Source organism: Pelobates fuscus, chromosome 12 (genome assembly GCF_036172605.1).
Source record: "Pelobates fuscus isolate aPelFus1 chromosome 12, aPelFus1.pri, whole genome shotgun sequence".
NCBI lineage: Eukaryota > Metazoa > Chordata > Amphibia > Anura > Pelobatidae > Pelobates > Pelobates fuscus.
The window spans coordinates 119,451,763-119,474,832 of NC_086328.1; the positions used below are offsets into that span (position 1 = coordinate 119,451,763).

General features: G+C 43.2%; 2 protein-coding genes across 2 annotated transcripts in view; one reads left to right on the forward strand and one right to left on the reverse strand.

The window, feature by feature from the left end:
• Nucleotides 1-23,070, reverse strand: part of IFTAP (intraflagellar transport associated protein) — a 526,063-nt gene that overhangs the window by 145,086 nt on the left and 357,907 nt on the right. The gene's annotated exons all lie outside the window — the stretch shown is intronic.
• Nucleotides 1-23,070, forward strand: part of TRAF6 (TNF receptor associated factor 6) — a 35,072-nt gene that overhangs the window by 10,230 nt on the left and 1,772 nt on the right. Inside the window, exons 2-6 of the mRNA XM_063438306.1 lie at nt 2,059-2,436; nt 7,410-7,560; nt 7,949-8,107; nt 9,149-9,220; nt 12,391-12,468. Of these exons, the coding sequence (XP_063294376.1) occupies nt 2,135-2,436; nt 7,410-7,560; nt 7,949-8,107; nt 9,149-9,220; nt 12,391-12,468 (762 nt within the window). The 5' untranslated portion in view covers nt 2,059-2,134. The remainder of the gene's footprint in view (nt 1-2,058; nt 2,437-7,409; nt 7,561-7,948; nt 8,108-9,148; nt 9,221-12,390; nt 12,469-23,070) is intronic.

Sequence of the window (23,070 nt, forward strand, 5' to 3'; positions counted from 1 at the left end):
GGCTGAACTCACAAATAAAGTGTCCCGGCATTGGGATAATACATAACATGTATGTATTTATATTGTGCCTCTCTTGTGCTTGAGAGGTCACCTTTATCCCTATGGAATAGGGCCAATATGAGTTGCATTGTACTGAAACTGGAATAAACGTATACAGTGAAAATCCAATTACACTTTGTAATCTGCTGGTCGTAATCCAAAGTAGAATTTTTTTTTTCCCCCACAACTTGTAATAAAACTTTAAAAAAAACACAACGTACATTTTTAATTCAGAATTTATCTAAATAAAAGGAAAAAGAAGCTGCCAAGTGATAGGTTGCTTTTCACATCATTTAATTTTCAACTCTTTGTTAATATATGCTTCAAATATAGAACTTTTACAATCTTTTAACCTTTTATGGCATTACTAGCCACATGACTGCCAATTTCAGCTCGTAAGATTCTTTTTTTTTTTTTTTTCTGTCTGTCATGTAAAGTGGATTTAATGTATATATTAAAACTTAAGGAAACCAACAACAAAAAAATAACTTGACATTACTTGTTGGGTCTGAAAATAAAATAAAAAAGTCTACTGCTTGAGCGTTAATTACAGGCTGTGCAAAGGGCAGATTGCACCGGTATTTTAATTTCTTAAAGAGGTCTGGTTTTCCCCTATTCTATCTAAAACTAAACAGGCTCACTTACTACAGCATGACATCATATACTTTGTAGAACGTGTACAACTGTAGTAGACCTGGAGGGTGCATTGCATGTGTCTTCCAATGGGAAATTCCATCTGGGAAATTCTCTGTGGGCTGGGCTGAAGGAGGAATACAAATGTAAATAGCAGATAGCATGCTGCATATGGTACAATCCTGGCAGGTAGACTGACACATACTGGAAGATACAAGTAACTGTGAGTACAGTATGCGTGTAGGATGGAGTGATTGTAAATAAATATTCAGGAAGAGTAGATCTCAAATTTTATGCTGTAGGTCCATGTGTCTGTAATCCTGCCTTGTTCTGCTGTGCCGCGAATGTGGTTTTTCAATATATACTACGTATATTTATTTATGATGGGTCACATCGTTTGATGGGTCTGTTAGATATCTGAAATGTGAGAAAATATTCAGTCTTTAGATTTTCACTCTCCGCATAGAAGTAGAATTTATGGATGAGCTAAAAAAAAAGTTATTGTAAAGTTTATTTTTAAGTGTTGTGTTTTTTTTTTTTTTGTGTGTGTGTGTGTGCATGTTTTCAATAATGTAATTACCAAATTAAGGGGGATACATTTGTACTTTTAGTTAAACAAAGGCTCGCGTTCTTAAAAGCAAAGTGTAAACAAGGTACACTTTTTAGAACGTTAATGTGGAACGTTTTCTATTTGTTTACAATTTAAATCTTAATAATGCAATTTGCTCATTGCATTTATTTCCAGTAATCCAGGCTGGGATTAGCATATTATCACTTCACAATGATTGACACGTTCTTTACTTAATACATTAATTTTCCTAATTAAAGGGGGCTATCGTGTTATGATCTCAGGTATTGACTAAAATGGAACCATGTTTAAATTTAGCATAACCGTGAGAAAAAGGCCCTCTACCAATATAGTTAATTGGATGGATTATAGAAGCTAAGTGGTAATTGCTGAGAATTTGCTAGAATTGCTAGTAAATCTTAAATTTAAGGCCCGAATGGAAGTATAGTTGACATCATTTTCCTGTTCTGCTATCTTGGCCTTAAATTTTAAACTCACTTTGTATTCTCCGAAATCTCACTTCAGTAAATAACCTTGACAGTCTTGATCTCTAAGACCCATGTAAAGTAGCTAAATTTATATTAATACATTTTTTTTTTCTGAATATGAACTATGTGCGCGTGTGATGTACTAAGTTTGCATGCCTATTAAAGCATTAACAGGCATGCTAAAATTAGGAGTATAGTGGTACTGTAAGCGTTTCGTTTGGTTAGTAATTAATTAAAGAGAATACAATTGTCTGCTTTGATTGGGTAAATTGTGAGACCATTGTGCTGTTTTGATGTTTAGCTCACATTCTGTTGTATTCTGTATGACAGGTATGAAAAGTAGAGAAGATTGAGCTCCCATTTACCAGCTGTTAATGGTGCTGAGCCAGCCCAGAGTCCCGTTACTATGAGTCTCCTGAATACCAGGACCAGCTTAGACACAGGGGATTCAGACGACGCCTGCTGTGGAGCCATGGCGAATGCTTGTTGTATCAACTCGAAGGAGGACATTGTCAGCACACCGGGCGGTACACCGGTTGGGAACCCATTGAGTCTTGTGATGGAAGAGGTGCAAGGATATGATGTGGACTTTGATCCTCCTCTCGAAAACAAATACGAGTGTCCCATCTGCCTGATGGCTCTTCGGGAGGCTGTGCAGACTCCTTGCGGTCACCGATTCTGTAAAGCTTGTATTATGAAGTCTTTAAGGTGAGTCATGTTCGCTCTGTATTGAATGCATTTGTCATTACGTTTTGAGCAACATCCCATACCTTTTACAATTTAAGCTTGTTAAAGCGGACCTGTCATCAACTTGTTTTCCTTTATGTCCCACATGGCATGTAATTTTTTTTATTTTTGCTTCTCATTGTAAAGTACTTATCTATAAGTAGAATATATCGGGGGGTGTGTGTGTATATTTAATATTTCAGTGGGCAGATGCAATGTCATACATGCAATTCATTTACGTACGGAATAATGCACAGATGACCTCTGTGTAGTTTGAGGACCCTTATTTCCGGCAGGACTGAAACATACATGTGTCTGTCTGCCTGAGAGTTGTAGGAGTTACGTTCCTGAGCAGCAGCTACTACATTTTACCTGCGGAAGCTGAAATAGCTACAGTTATCCCATTAACCTCTACACTACCTCACCGTCAAGCATTCGCTCTGCATACTGTCAGTGAGGTAAATGCAGGATGCCTTACACAGCTACCTTCAGACTTCAAATTGTAGTTTAACCCCTTAAGGACACATGACATGTGTGGCATGTCATGATTCCCTTATATTCCAGAAGTTTGGTCCTTATGGGGTTAATGGCACTTGACAGGGTTGAATTTCTACTCCCCAATAGATGGTGGGCAAGTGAGAAATTTCAGCCACGTGTGTTTAGTTTGAATCAGTAGCACTCACTGGACATTTAGTTGCAAAATCAGGTTTCGTCCTGGCTGTGTGAATTGTTGAGGAAGATTCTTTGCTTAGATGACCGATACTGTGTATCTACAAAAAGGACTCCTCATAGGCAGTTTTTACATCTTCTAACGCTTCTGAAAACTCCTGGCTTGTACAAAATATGGAGATTTGGTTATACTCAATAAAAGCTACACTTTTTGGGATTTTTCCATTTTTATTTTATATATATTTTCCTACCAAGATCCAACAAAATAACACTTTTTGGGGGGGGGAGACGGGAGATCTTTCTATTTTTTATTTTTCTTGCGAAGACCTAAGAAGGTGACATGTTCACTTTTGTGGTGGTGGCCAAGTGGGGAGCAGTTGCACAAATATACTTCCCTTAAGCTGTCCTTAGAGCCACCGGCTTCTTGCAGCCATATTTCTTTGGCTCCTGGAGACTTAATCTGCCAGGAATTGTTTTCAATACTGCTATCTCGCACATATGCAAGAGTGTAAAATGGAGGAGCTCTTGAAACTGTGAGGTCTTCAATAGCTTTATTCAGACTTACGCTTGCCTTGTCCTATCAGCAGTCATGACGAAAGGCTTATGGGAAACGGTGGTGAAAAACGCATTCCCTTCTTTGTCTCATGTATATTTTTTATTTGCTTTGGAATTTGAAAGAATTTCCAACATGGGAAAAAAGAGCTTTTCATGCAGATCTTTATAAAGAGGTCAAATGTGGCAAAGCGACTTTAAGTACACACTGTGTACAACACTAGATCTTGTGTCTGACCATTAATGCAAAATGATTTTCTGTGAATTGAGGGACATTGACAATTGAAATTGCAAATTCTGGCATATAAAAGTAGAAATTACTGCTCATTTTTCAAGCTTCAGTTTATACAGCACCTATCAGCAACCATACAATATTGTCTTCTGCCTGCTCCTAAGATGACATATTATTACTGTCGGCCTCTGGGCAATCTATCTCCAGTATTAATAAAGAAAGGTGCAATCCACGTAATCCATAAAAACAAAATTCACTTTATTTTCCATATGTTATATTCTAAAAAGAATGTAACGTATAAAGTAAACACATAGTTAGACAATGTATAAAATGATATAACCATAAATAATCACACTGAAATAAATATGATAGTATACAAAAGTGCATAATATTAATAATAATAAAGCGATAGACCTCACAAAAAGTGTTAGACCAGTACTGTGATTTAAAAAACAAGGCTAAATCGTGCAAAACTGTTCGATGCAATCTTAATGTGCATAATCTGGAGAGAGAGAAAACATGGAGCCTGTAACAAGGTGAACACAAATGTAAGATTTCTAGCTAACAAGTGAAAATGCATGTCCAGAATGAATAATTTGGAAAATGTCACTCATTATGCCCCAGCAAAAATAAAGTACTTTTCCAGATACGTTAATCGTGGTACCCATTCTTCCACACAACCAATTCTGTTTAAAGTAAACCTCCACAAAAAAAGGAAGAGAGAAACATCTGAACAGCAAGCCATGTTGTCACAAGGGGAATATCATCACCATATATGTGTGTAAATTACAGTATGAAGTTAAAGTAGCGTTCCGAGCTCTGTAACCATTTAAAGCATGCGCTGTAGTAGTTATGGTGTCAGGAGTGCCCTGGAGCCCCCTTTCCTTGTAAGGAATGACTTATTACCTGAGGAATTGCCAGGCTCTGCTCCTTGCCTCCACTACCCCAGCCAAAGAGCTTGAGATCCTGTTTAGGAACTTCCCCTAGCTCTCATGAGCTAAGCCCTGCATTCAGCTGATATCTCTCAACCAGCGAGCTAATCCCGGCATTACCGGGCTCAGCACAGACAGCTTCTGGTAGGGGAGGTGGGGAGCAGTGTCCAGTGGATCACAGGTAAGAAGTCAAACCGTTCTAGAACAGTTTGACTATCTACGGGGGATAACATCTTTTGTGGGGACTGGGGCCAGTGCTACAACTTAAAAATGATATGAAACCTGTAGATTTATTACGAACCATTATTGATTACTGATTAATTAGCTTACGTAGATTGTCTGCGATATGGAATTGACCTTCTCAAATAGTAAAATGGGAAATTTTCACCAATTCAGCTTCTTTCCCATCTTTGCTAATGTGACCAAGAATTTGCCATTCACAGTTTAGTGAATAACCCCAAATTTTGGTGCCTTTGTGTTAAAGGAAAGGCATGTGTTTTTCCATCTTATTGCAAAAGGGGGGAGGGGAGAGTCCAACTTCACCATATATAATTTCATGCAGTGGAAACAATTTGTGTACCTGCTATGTTAGCTTCATTCCGTTTTTATTGCGTACAGCTGGGGGTGCACAGGAAGTACATGGGAAGCAGGGTGGTTGCCAAATTATTCTCTACGGCTCAAAAAGGAAATGGATGCACAATGTCATTTCCAAAATGGAAAATTCCTTATTACAAAAATCAGTTCTCCATTCTTTGTTTTTTTACGTTTTAATCTCATCAACCTGAACATTTGTCCCTTTTATATAGGCAGTCTAGTCAACATGCTCACCTCACGTGCCACATCCTGTCTGGAAGCAGAGAATCCTCATAAACCTGCAGAATTACTAACCAGTTACCCATTTGCAGCCAAGACAAACAATCTGTTTTCTTGCGTCCCCTCTGATCTGTAATAATTGGTGTTGCGTCTTTAACTGTCAGTGCACCTTTTAATGTTGATGCATTTATTTACTTGGGGGAAATTTTAAATCCTAACTTAAAGGGACACTATAGTCACCAGAACCACAACTGCTTAATGTACTGGATCTGGTGCCTATAGCCTGTCACTGCACTGTCAGACAGTGTTTATATTACTGACTAGTAACACCTTTTAGTGGCAGATTTAAATCTATTTTAATGCAGCACTTGCATTCAGTGTCTCCACAATCTGCATGGAGACACTGAATGTTCACCGTAGAGATGCATTCATTCAATGTATCTTTTTGAGGAGATGCTTATTGGCGCAACATGGCATTTCTTTCGGGAGAGCATTGGATTGGCTGAGACAGGGAAAAAAAGGATTGTTTGGAGGCAGAGCCAGCTATGGTGGCGATGGAGAAGAGGTACGTTTAAAACCTTTTTACTCCACGGGGGGGGACAGGACTAAATAAAATCCCAGGGGGATACTTATAAAATCTAGGCTAAACAACCACTATGCTGGCAGCAAACTGCATCATAGGTCTGTCATCTAAAGCCAAATGACAAAAATGTTATCCTGTTTTTTTGTTTTTTTTGTGGGGGGTGGAAATTGTGCATTTACAGGTTTTGCACAGAAACCTCCACTCAACTAGCTTCCTACAGGTGTGGATGCAGCTAGCACTGTCCGCTGTGAATAAAAGAGATACGCTGTAAAAGCAGCCTGTGACGATATTTTTATTGGTTCAATATAACGTGGTTTGTGTCGTTAACCACTTTATTTTTGGCCTTTTGCAGCCAGCACCTTTAACCCGTCTAAGCTGTTCTATTTTTAGTATATATTATAGTACATTTCCACTTACATGCCCTTTGTGCTCAGATCCTTTTTTTTTTTAATTATTATTATGAAAGGACAGGTAACTCACATTTTTTTTTGTTTGTGTATTATTTCTACTCTATTTTCTTATGTTAATTCACTCCCAATATAGTTACAGACACTTACAACACACACAATGCAGCTTCATCCAGTGTTTGTTTAATTAATTTAATAAATAAACGCTCACACCCATGATTCCCATATACCATGTTTTTTTTTTGTTGTTTTTTTTTTTTTTTTATATAAAATCGTTTTTGTTTGTGATATCCAAGCCGGGACATATAGTAGCCCACTATAACTGTGTTTTTCTTATCGTGTGTATATTTTTTTTCTAATTCTCCATTTTGACAGGATGACAGATTGGGGACTGGCTGTGATAGTCAAGCCAGTTCATTATGATGATGTGAGGCTGAGTAGTTTTCTAGGAAAAATACCAGAAAAGGGGAAATTCAAAGGCATGTGCTTTTTTTTTCTATCACATGCATGATCATAAAATCATTCCTGCAATGTCAATTTAAGCACTTTTTCCAGTTTTATTTGAGTTGTTTGTTTTATAGTTTTGAAACTAAGAATTTCTTTATAGTAACTAACGTGTATGTTTGCATATATTTGTGCTCGCCGGGGCAGAGTTTTCAGGCTAATGGAAATTTTGAGTGTTCTGTATGTGGATTTACAAAGCTTCCTTTAAATATATATTTTTTTAATTGTAACATTCCTCCTCTTCACTACTTTCTTCTCTTTAGTGATGCAGGCCACAAGTGCCCAGTCGACAATGAGATTCTACTAGAAACCCAACTTTTCCCAGATAACTTTGCAAAGCGTGAAATCCTGTCCCTAACGGTGAAATGTCCAAGTGATGGCTGCACTGCAAAGATGGAACTGCGACACCTAGAGGTAAGAGGAGTAACCAGTATATCTAAAGCAGTGGTTCCCAGATCAGTCGTCATGGCCCAGCAACAGTCCGGGATCTATGTTTTTTTTTTTCTTTTCTATTCCAGTGGAGATACTGACAAAACCTGGACCGATGTTGGGTCTTGAGGGGTAATTGGAAGACATAATCTAAAGTGTTCGGTTCTGATTAATTATGCCAAGCTAGTTTGCATGATTGAGTTAAGCAGTAAAGCTATAAAGTCACGATCTAAAGACTAAAACTGGTTCTTTTTGATGCCTATTGTATCCCTTTAATTCTAGTGGCTCTATTTTTATATATATATATATATATATATATATATATATATATATATATAGTCTATAATTTGTTTATACATGTTTGTTTTTGCAGCATCATAAAATGAAATGTGAGTTTGCCACAGTGGACTGCAGGCAGTGCCAGAAACCCTTCCAAAAGTTCAACCTGGATGCGCACATGAAAATGGATTGCCCTAGGCGGCAAGTGTCCTGCACAAATTGTGCCCAGCAAGTGCCATATGAGGACATGATGGTAAGCTCTGATGACATGAGGAAGAGGATGATAAACATGTAAGAAAACCTTTTTTAAAGTCTTCATGTGGCCCAGAATGGTGATATCCGTAAGCAAGCATCCTAGAAGTCTTTCTCAGCTCCTATAATAGGACCTATCATTGCAGAGATGTAGATCCATAGCATACATATGTGAGAAGTTCAGATTTTTTATTACTTAGCTGGTGGCCGAGCTGTGCAGCAGTAGGTATTCATTATGAAGCTTATGACGGCAAGACGTTCTGATTCTAAGGCTCAAAATGTGGGTGATGCTCCGTTTAGGAGGCAAATTTCTAAACTGTAAGCAATATGCAGCTCTCTGGAAGAAAGTTTTAATTCTGGTAGACCATCCATCCTAATTCCTGTGACTGTTTCTTCCAACGTTGTGTCCTACAAGGCATTGTCTCAAGAGAGGCCTACTTACGCCATTCGGTTGGAACCATTAAAGGAACAATATAGTATCGGGAATACAAACATGTATTCCTGACTCTATAGTCCTGAAGTGGCTGTTTAGGTGACCGGCCCCCTCTCTTTGCACTAAAAACTTACTTACCTTTTCTCCAGCGCCGGTCTCATGCGCAGCAATATGCCACACTGCGCCAAACGGCATCTCTTCATAGAGGAGCATTGAATCAGTCTAGGGAAAATGTTCAGCGTCCCTTGCAGAGCATGGAGACGCTGAACGCTAGTACTGCACACTGTGTAGCACTGACACAGGAAGAACCTCTAGTCTAACCTCGAGTCTGAAAAGGCAGTGTTAACTGCAGGGACATGCTATAGACACTAGAACCACTACATTAAGCTGGCAGTACTGGTAACTATAGTGTCCCTTTAAAAGTTTTCACTTGTTGGGTGGTTTTGTTTAGATAAGTTGTCACTTCTTCCTCAGCAAAGTGACAAATCCCAGAGTCCAATGGCTGGAAGACATAATATCTACCATTATTTTGTAACATTGACATAGATCTTTAAGAATTCATGTAAAAGGTATTTTGTAGTTCACTCTGTACAATTTGTATAATTGCAGCAGCATGATCAGAACTGCCCTCTCGCTTATGTGACCTGTGAATATTGCCAGGAGAATCTCATCCGAGATCAGGTAAGAGGTTTAGACCTCTCTCTTTTCTCAAAGTTTGTTCTGGGCTGAGGTTTAACAATTTACCGTATATACTCGAGTATAAGCCGAGTTTTTCAGCCCATTTTTTGGGCTGAAAAACCCCAACTCGGCTTATACTCGAGTCAGTGTCTGTATTATGGCAATTTGCATTGCCATAATACAGACTGGGGGGAGAGGGGGGCTGGCAGAGCTGTACTTACCTTTCCTGCAGCTCCTGTCAGCTCTCTCCTCCTCCGCGCCGTCCGTTCAGCACCTCGGTCAGCTCCCAGTGTAAGTCTCGCGAGAGCCGCGGCTCTCGCGAGACTTACACTGTGAGCTGACAGAGGGAGCTGCACAGACCGCGCGGAGGAGGAGAGAGCTGACAGGAGCTGCAGGAAAGGTAAGTACAGCTCTGCCAGCCCCCCTCTCCCCCCCCACTGAACTACCAATGCTGGACCACCAGGGAAGGAGAGCCCCCCTCCCTGCCATATATCAAGCAGGGAGGGGGGACGAAAAAAAAATATATAAATAAAATAATAAAAAAAAAATAATAATAATAAAAAAAAGGGGTATAAGGACCACTATGGGAGGGGGGGGGGTAAGGACCACTATGGGAGGGGGGGGGGGGGGTATAAGGACCACTATGGGAGGGGGGGGGTAAGGACCACTATGGGAGGGGGGGGGTAAGGACCACTATGGGAGGGAGGGGGGGGGTAAGGACCACTATGGGAGGGAGGGGGGGGGTAAGGACCACTATGGGAGGGAGGGGGGGGGGTAAGGACCACTATGGGAGGGAGGGGGGGGGTAAGGACCACTATGGGAGGGAGGGGGGGATAAGGACCACTATGGGAGGGAGGGGGGGGATAAGGACCACTATGGGAGGGAGGGGGGGGATAAGGACCACTATGGGAGGGAGGGGGGGGATAAGGACCACTATGGGAGGGAGGGGGGTATAAGGACCACTATGGGAGGGAGGGGGGGTATAAGGACCACTATGGGAGGGGGTGGGATAAGGACCACTATGGGAGGGAGGGGGGGTATAAGGACCATTATGGGAGGGAGGGGGGGTATATGGACCACTATGGGAGGGATGGGGGGGGATAAGGAACACTATGGGAGGGAGAAGGGGGATAAGGACCACTATGACAGGGAGGGGGTGGGATAAGGACCACTATGGGAGGGGAGGGGGAAGTAAGGACCACTAGGGGAGGGGAGGGTGAAGTAAGGACCACTAGGGGAGGGGAGGGTAAGGACCACTAGGGGAGGGGTGAGTCAGGACCACTGGGGGGGGAGTGAAGGAACACGGGGGTGGGGAGGTAAGGACCACTGAGGGAGGAGGAGGGGAAGTCAGGACATATGGGGGGGGGAGGGGGCGGCAAAAAATGTTTTGCCTACGGCGGCAAATATCCTTGCACCGGCCCTGCACACACTGCATTCACACACTGCATTCATGCACACACACACTGCACTCATACACACACACACTGCACTCATACACACACGCTGCACTCATACACACACGCTGCACTCATACACACACATACACACACTGTAAATAAATATTCAATTAATATATTTTTTTTAGGATCTAATTTTATTTAGAAATTTACCAGTAGCTGCTGCATTTCCCACCCTAGTCTTATACTCGAGTCAATAAGTTTTCCCAGTTTTTTGGGATAAAATTAGGGGCCTCGGCTTATATTCGGGTCGGCTTATACTCGAGTATATACGGTAAATATCAATGCAACTAAATGTATGGGCTGAATCTAAAGAGAGAAGAGAACACTATAGCGTTAGGAATACATAGAATGTGACAGCAGATAAGAACCATTTGGACTGAATGTCATAGGCCCTGCTAGCCACATTGGAAAAATTCTAAATGCAGCTAATTCACAACTCTGCAATTTTGGGCTACATTTAAAAGCTGCACTTTTAACAATAACGAACGGTTGTCCTGAAATTGAAAGACTTTTTCTCCCCCCAATAGCATAGATTCAGCTAGCATTGGCTTTAGAGCATGTTACTCATTTAAAAACCTGTTACTATATACTCTATCAGATAGCAATATGAAGATCTATATAATATTATACCCTAGCAGTTAATGTCACCATACGTTCAGCAAGCACATGAAACCAGGGAATATAATGTATCCTATATGGTATTACATAGAAATATAGAGTGTGATGGCAGATGAGAACCATTCGGCCCATCTAGTCTGCCCAGTTTTCTAAATACTTTCATTAGTCCCTGGCCTTATCTTATAGTTAGGACAGCCTTATGCCTATCCCACGCATGCTGAAACTCCCTCACTGTGTTAACCTCTACCACTTCAGCTGGAAGCCTGTTCTAAACGCTATAGTGTTCTTTTTGCCTCTTCAATCACTAAAACATGTAGGCACAGTTGGCAGAAAATATCCTTATCTCAGCTCTTCCAAATAAGTGAAAGAAATATGGTATAGCATAAATTATATCCAGAAATAAAATGGAATCCATTTTTTGTGCATTCTGAATATGAATGCAATTTTTGTTACTTTCCTAGACACACAAAATTGGATTCCATTGGTTGTTTTTAGCAAATAACGTTATATCCAACGTCCTGTTCGAACATAGCTGACTGTAGGTGAGTGTCACTGCAGTGTAGATACAGTAAAGAAATAAAAAGAAGTTAGCCGGGTATACTAAGCTTTAGTCTTTGTGCTGAGTAAGTTTGTATTTTGTAATGACAAAGGAAAGTGGCTTTACTTGAATTCTTTATTCCTCTTTTCAAAAGCTTTATCTGTGTCTAAACCAATCACAGGATTTAACCAATGGATTTTCCCTTTGACGTTTTTTTTGGTTTTCTTTTTTTTTTGGGGGGGGGGGGGGGGGGAGGGTTCAGACTGCTTTCAACTTCTTTCAGTAATTCTGTTTAGTCTTAATGTAGTAATAATTATAGAAAGGTCTATTTAGAACCAAGCGGCGTCTTCAGATCTCTGTAATTCTGCATAGAAGTTAGGTGTCAGTTTTCAAGAAGGAATACTTACATTGCAGGTAATCTGGTTAATACATTCACATATGTCTCTTTTATGGGATTCCACATGCTGTGTGATTACAAATCCACATGTCTGTAAATTACTGTGTTTATATATGTGTATATATATATATAATTTTATTTTTTTTGTCTTTCTTTTTAGCTCCATAATCATTGTGCTATGGATTGTGAAATGGCCCCAATTACCTGCACATACAGTCAGTTTGGATGTACAGCAAAGGTACCTTTAGAAATCTTTATATAGTTTACATTGATGGATGTACATCCAAGGAGTAATGTGTGTGTTTTTTTTTTTTGTGTGTGTGTGCATTTTTATTTTATGTAAATAGGTTTTTAGTTTTGTCGTTTTTATATAGATATATGTATATACAGAATAGTTTTTCTTTGTAGCGCAAAATTTACAAGCACAATAGTTGAAAAATGGGGAATTCCAGAATATTCTAAAATATTTTAAAGACACGAGAGCAAACCCATAACAAATCTTCAAAAAGTTGACCTATTTTGGAAATGAATTTTCTTTTTTCCTTCCTCTTCTTACACGTTGCAGCCTTATGCTATAACACTCAATACTCCATAATGATAAGTCGTGTGTGAGATGGAGGACTATATATATATATATATATATATATATATATATAGTCCTCCATCTCACACACGACTTATCATTATGGAGTATTGAGTAAATATATATATATATATTTTTTAAATGGCATTCTAGGATAATCTAAATTTTTTTAGATGAAATGTCTCTCTCTGTCTTTTAATACCATGGTATGCATTTCTACCTTAGTAACGTAACAGCCTATGACACTCTTCCCCCCCCCTAATTTAACAAAAAAAAAAAAACTTAACACATTAAATTGTCGGTCTGTTATGGTGGTTGTTCCCCTAGCCTGCCCCCTTGCACAATTACCAGATTTTACTAATTACATGACGTAAAGTCATGATTTTATAAAGGACACGGAGGCGAATATTATGCTTAACTCTTTCTTTATTATACCTCAGCAGCAAAGAGAAGGTATAAACATTCATAGAATTTTTTTTTAACAGGTTCTCCAAGGGTTAACACAACATTATACCCTTAACCAATAGGAACAGTCTATCTATAACTACTCGTGTGACCTTTCCTCTCCCTCTTTCTTTGGTCATGCCGAAGCTGTATCTTTATAACTTGAGAAGACACACGGAACACTCTATCCGTTGTGTCGAACTTTCCCATATCCCGAACTTGTAGAAACTTATCCGTGTGAACTGCGGTGACAACTGGTCATCCAGGGCATCGCTTATTGTGAATTAAGCTGTAATGGGATAGAGAAAAAAGTGGTAAAATGTGGTCTTAGGAACTGTTTATCACAATGGTAGTGACTAAATCTTACTATATGCATTATTTTCTACAGACTCACTAGTATATAATATCTGTTGTCATTGTAATCAATCTTATCCTATATAATCGAATTAAATCTAGACATAAGAAGACACCACGATGACCCTTATTCTACGGTTTATTGGGTGGGAATTTCACTCTTTCTTTCGCCGATATAGGCCTGAGATACTTACCGGGTGGGCCAATATTCGCCTCTGTGTCCTTTATAAAATCATGACTTTACGTCATGTAGTTAGTAAAATCTAGTAATTTTTATTAAAGGACACGGAGGCTCATATTATGCTAGTTCAAAGCTGTGCAATGACTGTCGATGATACGTGGTCTGTAGGGTGAAAATAATATTCCTTAAATGTGGATTCACGAGACCAATCTGCCGTCCGTAACAGGTCTTCCAGCCTGCATCCCAAGTTGAATACTTTAGATGCCATAGCTCCTCTAGTGGAGTGCGCTCCGTATACGGATGTATCTATGTTTGCGGAGGTCATTATCCACTTCACCCATCGGGCTATCGTTATTGAAGATACTGGCTAGTGTGGGAAATTGATGGCCAGAAATAATTCATGATGTCTAGAGTTTCGAAATGCTTGTGTCCGTGTCTCATATTCCTTGAGGCAGGCTATTGGACATAGGTTTTTGTTGTGAGGGAATGCTGGATATGATACTGATGATGTCGCTGATTTAGTACGTCTGGAAATGTTGAAAGTTACTCCCGTTGGAGTGAACGTGCGTGCGTCGGCGTCCAATGCCCTGACATCTGAGACTCTTTTGCAGGATATTAGGCATAAGAGCATGGCCAGTTTCGCTGATAATTGTTTCAGCGTGAGATCAGAGTTCTGTGGCCATTGTTCCAAAAGGTTTAAGACCAGATTCACGTCCCATACTGTACTATATCGGGGTTGTGGTGGTCTTGCCAATCGAACTCCGCGTAAGAGTCTGCACACCAACAGGTGCATACCCGCTGGGAATCCTTCTAGACCCTTGTGTCCAGCGGATATCGCTGACCTGTATACATTGATAGTTCGGTATGCTAGTCCTTGGTCGTATAGGTGTGTAAGAAAACGTAACAGGTGGTTTACAGCGGCAAATACGGGATCCACGTGTTGTTCCATGCACCAACCACTCCAGATGTTCCAAGCTTTAGTGTAGGATCTCCGTGTTCCAGGAGCCCAGGCTCCCGCCAGAAGTTAGAGAGTTGTTTGCGGAACATTTGGCACGACCCAGGGTCCCCGGAAAGAAGCCACGCCAACAACCTGAGTTGTCCCTGCGTCATCAGAGGCTGTGGGTTCCCATCTGGGTCTGAAAGGAGACGTGGGTTCTCGGGTAGCATTCTGGGAAGGTCTATGGACATCTCCATGAGTGAAGGGAACCAAGGCTGTGCTGTCCAGAATGGCGTTATGAGGACTAGGGATGTCCATGCGCGGTCAAGGTGTACTAGTGTTCGTGCCAGCAGAGCGAACGGAGGGAACGCGTATAGTCGTTTGTTCGGCCATGGCTGTAGGAATGCGTCCGTAGCTAATGCGTCTGGATCCGGTCTCCAGCTGAAGAACTCTGGGAGTTGTGTATTCAACCGTGACGCAAACAGGTCTATATACATCGGACCCCATAGTGTTTGTAATCGTAGGAACGTCTCTCGGTTCAGGCGCCAATCGCTGGTCTCCCGTAGGTGTCTGGAGTTCCAATCTGCTACGGTATTTGAAAGTCCCGGGATGTGTTCGGCCCGTACTGTTATGTTGCGTTCCAAGCAAAATTGCCAAAATTCTGTGGCTAGATCTGCTAGGATTTTGGACCTGGTGCCGCCGAGGCGGTTGATGTACTGTACTGCTGATACGTTGTCCATCCTCAGGATGATGGAGCAGTGCGTCGCGGGGCCCAAGAGACTCTTTAGCGCGAATGATCCTGCCATAAGTTCCAGGCTGTTGATATGTAGTGTCCTCTCTGATTGGGACCATCTTCCGCCTGTGGAGGTATGCCCACAGCGCGCTCCCCAGCCCCGTGTGCTGGCATCTGATTCTATTACGCAATCTGGGTTGTTTCCGAAGATTGCTCTGCCACACTTCCATGTGTTGTAGCCACCACTTGAGCTCCTCCTTGGCTGTGTGATCGAGTGGCACAGAGTCGGAGTAGGAGTGCCCTGAGCGTAGCTGCGCGGCTTTTAGTCTCTGCAGGGCCCTGTAATGCAGGGGTCCCGGGAAGATCGCTTGTATGGAAGCGGAAAGGAGTCCAATTATTCTGGCTAGTTGTCTGACAGTGAGTATTGGACGAGCCAATGTTCTGCAGATCTCCTTCTTGATGATTTTTATCTTTGTGGGTGGTAAGCTTAGGGTCCCTAAGACCGCCCCTATCTCGAATCCTAGGAATTCTAGGGACTGGGAGGGGACTAGTACCGACTTCTCCCAGTTGATTAGAAATCCCAGGTTTTGTAGGAGTGTTATTGCCCAAGATACCGTATATACTCGAGTATAAGACGAGTTTTTCAGCACATTTTTTGTGCTGAAAAAACCCCACTCGTCTTATACTCGAGTCAGTTGTCTGTATTATGGCAATTTACATTGCCATAATACAGACAAGGACCGGGGGCTGTCAGGAAGCTGTAACTTACCTTCACAGCAGCTCCTGTCAGCTCCCTTCTCTCTTCTCCGGTGCGTGCAGCTCCCAGGTCAGCTCCCTCTGCAACTCTCGCGAGAGCCGCGGGGTCAGAGCGTTGCCACGGGTTACCGTGGCAACGCTCCGCGCGGCCGCGAGAGTTGCAGAGGGAGCTGACCTGGGAGCTGCACGCACTGGAGAAGAGAGAAGGGAGCTGACAGGAGCTGCTGTGAAGGTATGCAACAGCTTCCTGACAGCCCCCTCCTACAGCCCATCCACTGGACCACCAGGGAGTGAGAGCCGCCCTCCCTGGCCAGCTAACAAGCAGGGAGGGGGGACGAAAAAATAAAAATATTAATAATAAAACAAATAATAATAATAATAAAAAATATTAAAATAACAAAAAAAAATACAATTAATAATAAAGAAAAAAAAGTTACCTAAAAAAAATAACATTAAAAAAAATATAATAATTAATTAATAAAATGCCCACACACACACACTGCACTCATACATACACACTGCACTCATACATACACACTGCACTCGTACATACACACTGCACTCATACATACACACTGCACTCATACATACACACACACACACACTGCACTCATACATACACACACACACACACACTGCACTCATACATACACACACACACACTGCACTCATACATACACACACACACACTGCACTCATACATACACACACACACACTGCACTCATACATACATACACACACACACTGCACTCATACATACACACACACACACTGCACTCATACATACATACACACACACACTGCACTCATACATACATACACACACACACTGCACTCATACATACACACACACACACACTGCACTGCATTCATTATACACACAATGCATACACACTGCACTCATACACACACACACTGCACTGCATTCATTATATACACACTGCATTCATACACACTGCACTCACACACACACGCACTCACACACACACACACACACTGCACTCACACACACACACACACTGCGCACACACACACACTGCACACACACACTGCACTCACACACACACACACACACTGCACTCACACACACACACACACACTGCACACACACACACACACACACACTGCACACACACTGCACTCACACACACACACTGCACTCACACACACACACACTGCACTCACACACACACACACTGCACTCACACACACACACACTGCACTCACACACACACACTGCACTCACACACACACACACTGCACTCACACACACACACACTGCACTCACACACACACACTGCACTCACACACACACACTGCACTCATACACGCACACTGCACTCATACACGCACACTGCATTCATATACACACTGCATTCATTATATACACACACTGTAATTAAATATTCATTTAATATAAATTTTTTAGGATCTTATTTTATTTAGAAATGTACCAGTAGCTGCTGCATTTCCCACCCTAGTCTTATACTCGAGTCAATAAGTTTTCCCATTTTTTGGGGGTAAAATTAGGGGCCTCGGCTTATATTCGGGTCGGCTTATACTCGAGTATATACGGTAGGTGTTGTTGCAGTAATAGGGCGTCTTGCGCCATGATCAGCATATTGTCCAGATATATGATCATGCGAACCCCTCTGCTGCGCAGCAGCGCAACCACTGGTTTCAACAGTTTTTTGTAAAGCACCATGGTGCTGATGATAGGCCAAACGGTAGGCACTGGAACCTCCACATCTGAGTGTCCCAACGGAATTGAAGGAGATGTTGACATTCCTTCGCAATGGGGATGGTGAGATATGCATCTTGGAGGTCTAGTTTGATATCTTACAAACGCATTGAGCGGGCGTAGGTTGATCACTGGTCTTACCCCACCGCCTTTCTTGGGGACCAGGAACAGGTTGCTCAGGAAGCCTGGGGAGTGAGGTGCGACCTGGTAGATCGCTCCCTTCTCCGCCAGTGCTCCGATTTCCTTCGTCACGAGTTCTGTCCTGTGGGGTGACTACCATCCGCCGTGGCATTGCGGATTGGGTTGGGTCTTTTACGAAATCTATGTGGTACCCTGCTACTGTGTTGAGAATCCAGGCATCGGACGTGAGTCTGTGCCATGCCCCAATAAATTTGGAAAGTCTGCCCCCCACGTGTGAGGTATGAGAAAGGGGGAAGCACTTACCATAAGGTCGTCGGCGTATGTGGAACCCCTGTGTCCTCTGGGCTGCCACGATTTGCCCCTGACCGGGAAGAAAGGTGCGGGGGTTCTGCTCTCCGTCTGTGGGAACCTTGGTGTAGTGGGGCCTCGGTAGCCCCGGTGGGAGCCCCGTGATGGACGGCTGGACAGGCGGCCTCGGTACCTGCCAGCCCCCCCAAAAAACCTTTGGGGAGAACACCCGTTTCAGGTTTGTTTGCGCCTTATCTAGGGCTGTAAATGTGCTCATGTAATTGCCCAGCTCTTTTACAAAATTGTCTCCGAAAAGGAGGCCTTTTGCCTTGGGTCCAGGCTCGGTTATGGCCATGTTGACCAGCTTAGGGTCTATTTTCATGAGAATTGTTTTCCGCCTCTCAGTACTTAGTGCGGCATTAGAGTTGCCGATGAGGCAAATAGAGCGTTGCGCCCACTCTCGGATCTCTAAGGGATCTAGCGGTGCGCCACCTGAGAGTGTCGCTTCGACTAAGCCGAAGATTTTTGCGCTGGGGCCCAAGGAGTCAATCACCTTGTCCTGGCAGTGGCGCAGGGAGTAGTCCAGCCCTTTTTTGGCTTTCCAGCCAGCTTTTCCCAGGAACTGGGCAATCTTAGGGTCCACCTCCGGTGTGGCGCAAGCCATATCGGGGACCGTTGGGCATGGGCACTCTGCTCTCAGCTTATTCCTGGTCGTTTTATCCAGGGGTTTCCTGATCCTGGCTGCTATATATTGGGCCACATGGTCAGCTGGGAACCAGTCTGTAGACCTAGGGTGTTGTAGGTCGTCTGGGTTAAATAGGGGCTCGCCCTGAGGGTCTAGGATGATGGAGTCATCCGTGGCCACCTTACCTTTAGCTGGTGTGATTGCCAGGCTGCGCTCAGGGAAAGAGTTCCCCGATTCCAAAGAGCCGATTTCCTCGGACTCACTCATTACCTCCTCTAGGTCCGAACCAGAGTCGGATGTCTCTGTCTGGGCTTTTGCCCATTTCCACGTCCTCACCGCTTTTGCCCGGCGGTTGGCTCTTTTACGTGGGGGCCCCACGTCCTCAGTAGTGACAGGGCGTGACCTGTCCGTCATGCTGGTTTTGGAGGTGTGTTTGCCCGTATGGTGGGTCTTCTCTGTAGCCTTTTAGCCGCTGAGGGGCGCAGGCTTATCAGTTTGGGCCTTGGGGCAGAGGCCGCTGGGGTTGTTGCTAGACGCCAGTAGGGCGTTACTAATATATTGTGTCAGGTTCTCTGACATCGCCCCCATTGCCGTGAAGATGGCTTGGGTGACCTATTTGGTCATGGTCGCATCCAGAAGCGAGTGGGACTCCTCCGAGTTCAACTGCTCCATGGATGCCACGTCCTCTCTCTGTGGTGAGCGTGGGCGTGTGACAGGGGACACGTGGTGCATGGGGTCCTTACTGGCATCAGTGGGTGTGGAAACCCCTTGGTCCCTGAGGTGCTGCATTACAGTCAGGTTACTCAAATACTCTTGGGACACTGAGCTAGCAAACAGAGCAGGGTAGACTGATTGCACACAGTAAAAATCTCTGCACAAACTTGTATAGAGTGTGCTAAGAATACTGCTGTCCCTTTAAACCCTATGTAGGGAAGTAAGGAGCTATACGTGGAAAAAAAACACTAAGTGGGTTCTCTACTTTATTTATGGATATAGATCCAGGCACAAACAAAGGCTGTCAGCTTACCGAGTGTTCCCTCCGGAATGGCTGCCAGGGAGCACTGTTAAGCTGCCAGCCAATGCCAGTAGCCAATCCGTGCGCGTCCGCCCTCAGTGTGCAGGGTGCGGGCGGAGCAAAAGCGCGGCAAAGACCTGGCAGTCTGTGCTGGAAAATGGCTGCCACGCCGTGCAGCCGTTATTGCGCATGCGCAAACGGTCTCTGGATTCAGAACGCTCGCGCCGGGAAACGGCCGCCGCGGTTTGCTTGGGGAGGACGAAATTGAACGGGTAATAAACTACCCGGGGAGGTGCGGGAGGGGGGGCGTTAACCGCCGGAGGGGGGGGGGGGGGGGGGGGGGGGCAGGAAACCCCAGAGAAATATTGTATCTGCACCAGAAGCAGATAGAAACAGATAGAAGAGCAATAAGACTAACATATGCAAAATTACATTGAAAGTATTAAAGACATAAAAAAGCTCTAACAGTCTAAAATAAGTTGCTCTGAGGAGAGCTAAAATTTAGATGGTACTTAGCTGAGGCAGCAGCAAAGAAAGAGGAAAGGAAACATGAGTAGTTATAGATAGATGGACTATTCCTATTGGTTAAGGGTATAATGTTGTGTTAACCCTTGGAGAACCTGTTAAAAAAAAAAAAAAATTCTATGAATGTTTATACCTTCTCTTTGCTGCTGAGGTATAATAAAGAAAGAGATGAGCATAATATGAACCTCCGTGTCCTTTAATAAAATCCCCAGTTCTTTGTCAAGCCACTTTTTAATTGTATGACACATACAAAGTTCCCCAGATTCCCCTACTCCGGCCCCCTGCTTGAATAATTGTATTTCAAAAACTCTCAAATGTTTTGAAACAAAACTAAGCAGATGTTACCATTGACATAGCAAAGTCAAGGGTCAATCCCGCTATTTGTGTTTCTTCTCCCCTAACAAGTTGCAAGTACCTTGCCAAGGATGTTTTATAATAATAGTAAATGTATAGGGACCCATTAATTTTCATACTAAAATATCTGCTTTATATGAGTAGGCTAGTATACTAAAAGAACCTATTCACTAAAAAAATGAAGTGAAGGAAACTACAATATGCAGCAAACTTGGAAAAAAGAGATTCTATTTCTAGTTTCGCTATTTTGCATTTAGTTTGCAAATCCACCACAATTCACTTTTTATGGCGTTCTTCACGAAACTGAGAATTGTCAGAAATATTCTCCAAGTCGGCTGTGCTTCCAGTTTGGCCACCTACTTAAAGGACCACTATGTATTTAAATGTTTCTATCATATCCCCCCGTCATGTCTTTCATCCAAGCTATACATGTTAAGATCCTTTAAAGGGACACTATAGTCACCCAGACCACTTCAGCTCAATGAAGTGGTCTGGGTGCCAGGTCCCCCAGGTTTTAACCCTGCAGCTGTAAACATAGCAGTTTCAGAGAAACTGCTATGTTTACACTAGGGTTAATCCAGCCTCTAGTGGCTGTCTCATTGACAGCCGCTAGAGGCGCTTCCGCGCTTCTCACTGTGAAAATCAGTGAGAAGACTCTGGACGTCCATAGGAAAGCATTGAGAAATGCTTTCCTATGGACTGTCTGAATACGCGCAAGGCTCTTGCCGCGCATGCACATTCAGCGCGGAGGGAGCCCAGTGCTGGAGAAAGGAAAGTGTCTAACCTCTTAAGCCCAGCTGGAGTGGGACCCTGAGGGTGGGGGGAACCTAAAGACCCTATAGTGCCAGGAAAACGAGTTTGTTTTCCTGGCACTATAGTGGTCCTTTAATACAGAGCCCCGGTGACTATGCCCTGTGGTTACCACAGTGCTAGCAAATTTAGTGATACACTTGCTCTTGCCTTTTTCTTGTCACTGTTGTCTCCATAAAGGGAACACCAGAGGACAAAATGCTGCTTGTGGTATTGCATGTTTGTAGGAATGCTGCCTGAGGAGTTGCTTGTAAGATGAAGTTTTGGGAGGAATCTACTTGTGGGATGTAATTTAAGGATGGGGCTCTTTGTGGTGACGTGGGCGGGGTAGGGCCTTTAGTGTATGTGGATATGAGCATTTGTGTGGTGTTTAATAGTGGCTATAGTGTGTAGAGGGGTACATAGGAAAAGTAGTGTGTACAAATGACAAGATAAGGGCTGAAGGGTTTGGGAGGTAAGGACTGTAGAGGGGGAAAGGGGCTGTAGTGCTTGGCATGTTAAAAAATAACGGTGATTTAGTTCAGATCATAGGTGATTTACTGTGGGGTTAAAGGACCACTATAGTGCCCTGAGGGTGCCCCCACCCTCATGGCCTCCTCCCGCCGGGCTGGATGGAGAGGAAGGGGTTAAACTTACCTCTTTTTCCAGCGCATGCGCGGCAGGAGCCGCGCGCGCATTCAGCCGGTCTCATAGGAAAGCATTTACAATGTTTTCCTATGGACGCTGGCGTCTTCTCACTGTGATTTTTCACAGTGAGAAGCACGCAAGCCCTCTAGCGGCTGTCAATGAGACAGCCACTAGAGGCTGGCTTAACCCTAATATAAACCTAGCAGTTTCTCTGAAACTGCTATGTTTATATAAAAAAGGGTTAAACCTAGCTCGACCAGGCACCCAGACCACTTCATTAAGCTGAAGTGGTCTGGGTGCCTATAGTGGTCCTTTAAAGGCAGTATTGGTGGATATGGGCTTTTGGTTAGGCATTAAAAAATAGTTTATTACCCTCTCCAAATGCCATGGAGGGGATGGAGTTAATCCTTGGCTGTCCAATGGGCTGATTATTTGGTTTGCACCCCCAGCGGATGTAGGACTCCCTCATGGCATATGACAGTCAGTAAGGAATCAGAGCATTGGTGTGGTATTACGCGGTAATGCTCTGATCCACTACAGGGAGTGATTCAGACAGTCTGCATCAGTTGAAGATACAGTTCATAAGCTGACTAGGCAGCCCCATAGTACTTCACAGGGTGTTTGCGTCAGATACCATTTGCCTCTGCTAGCAGGTTCCTCACCAG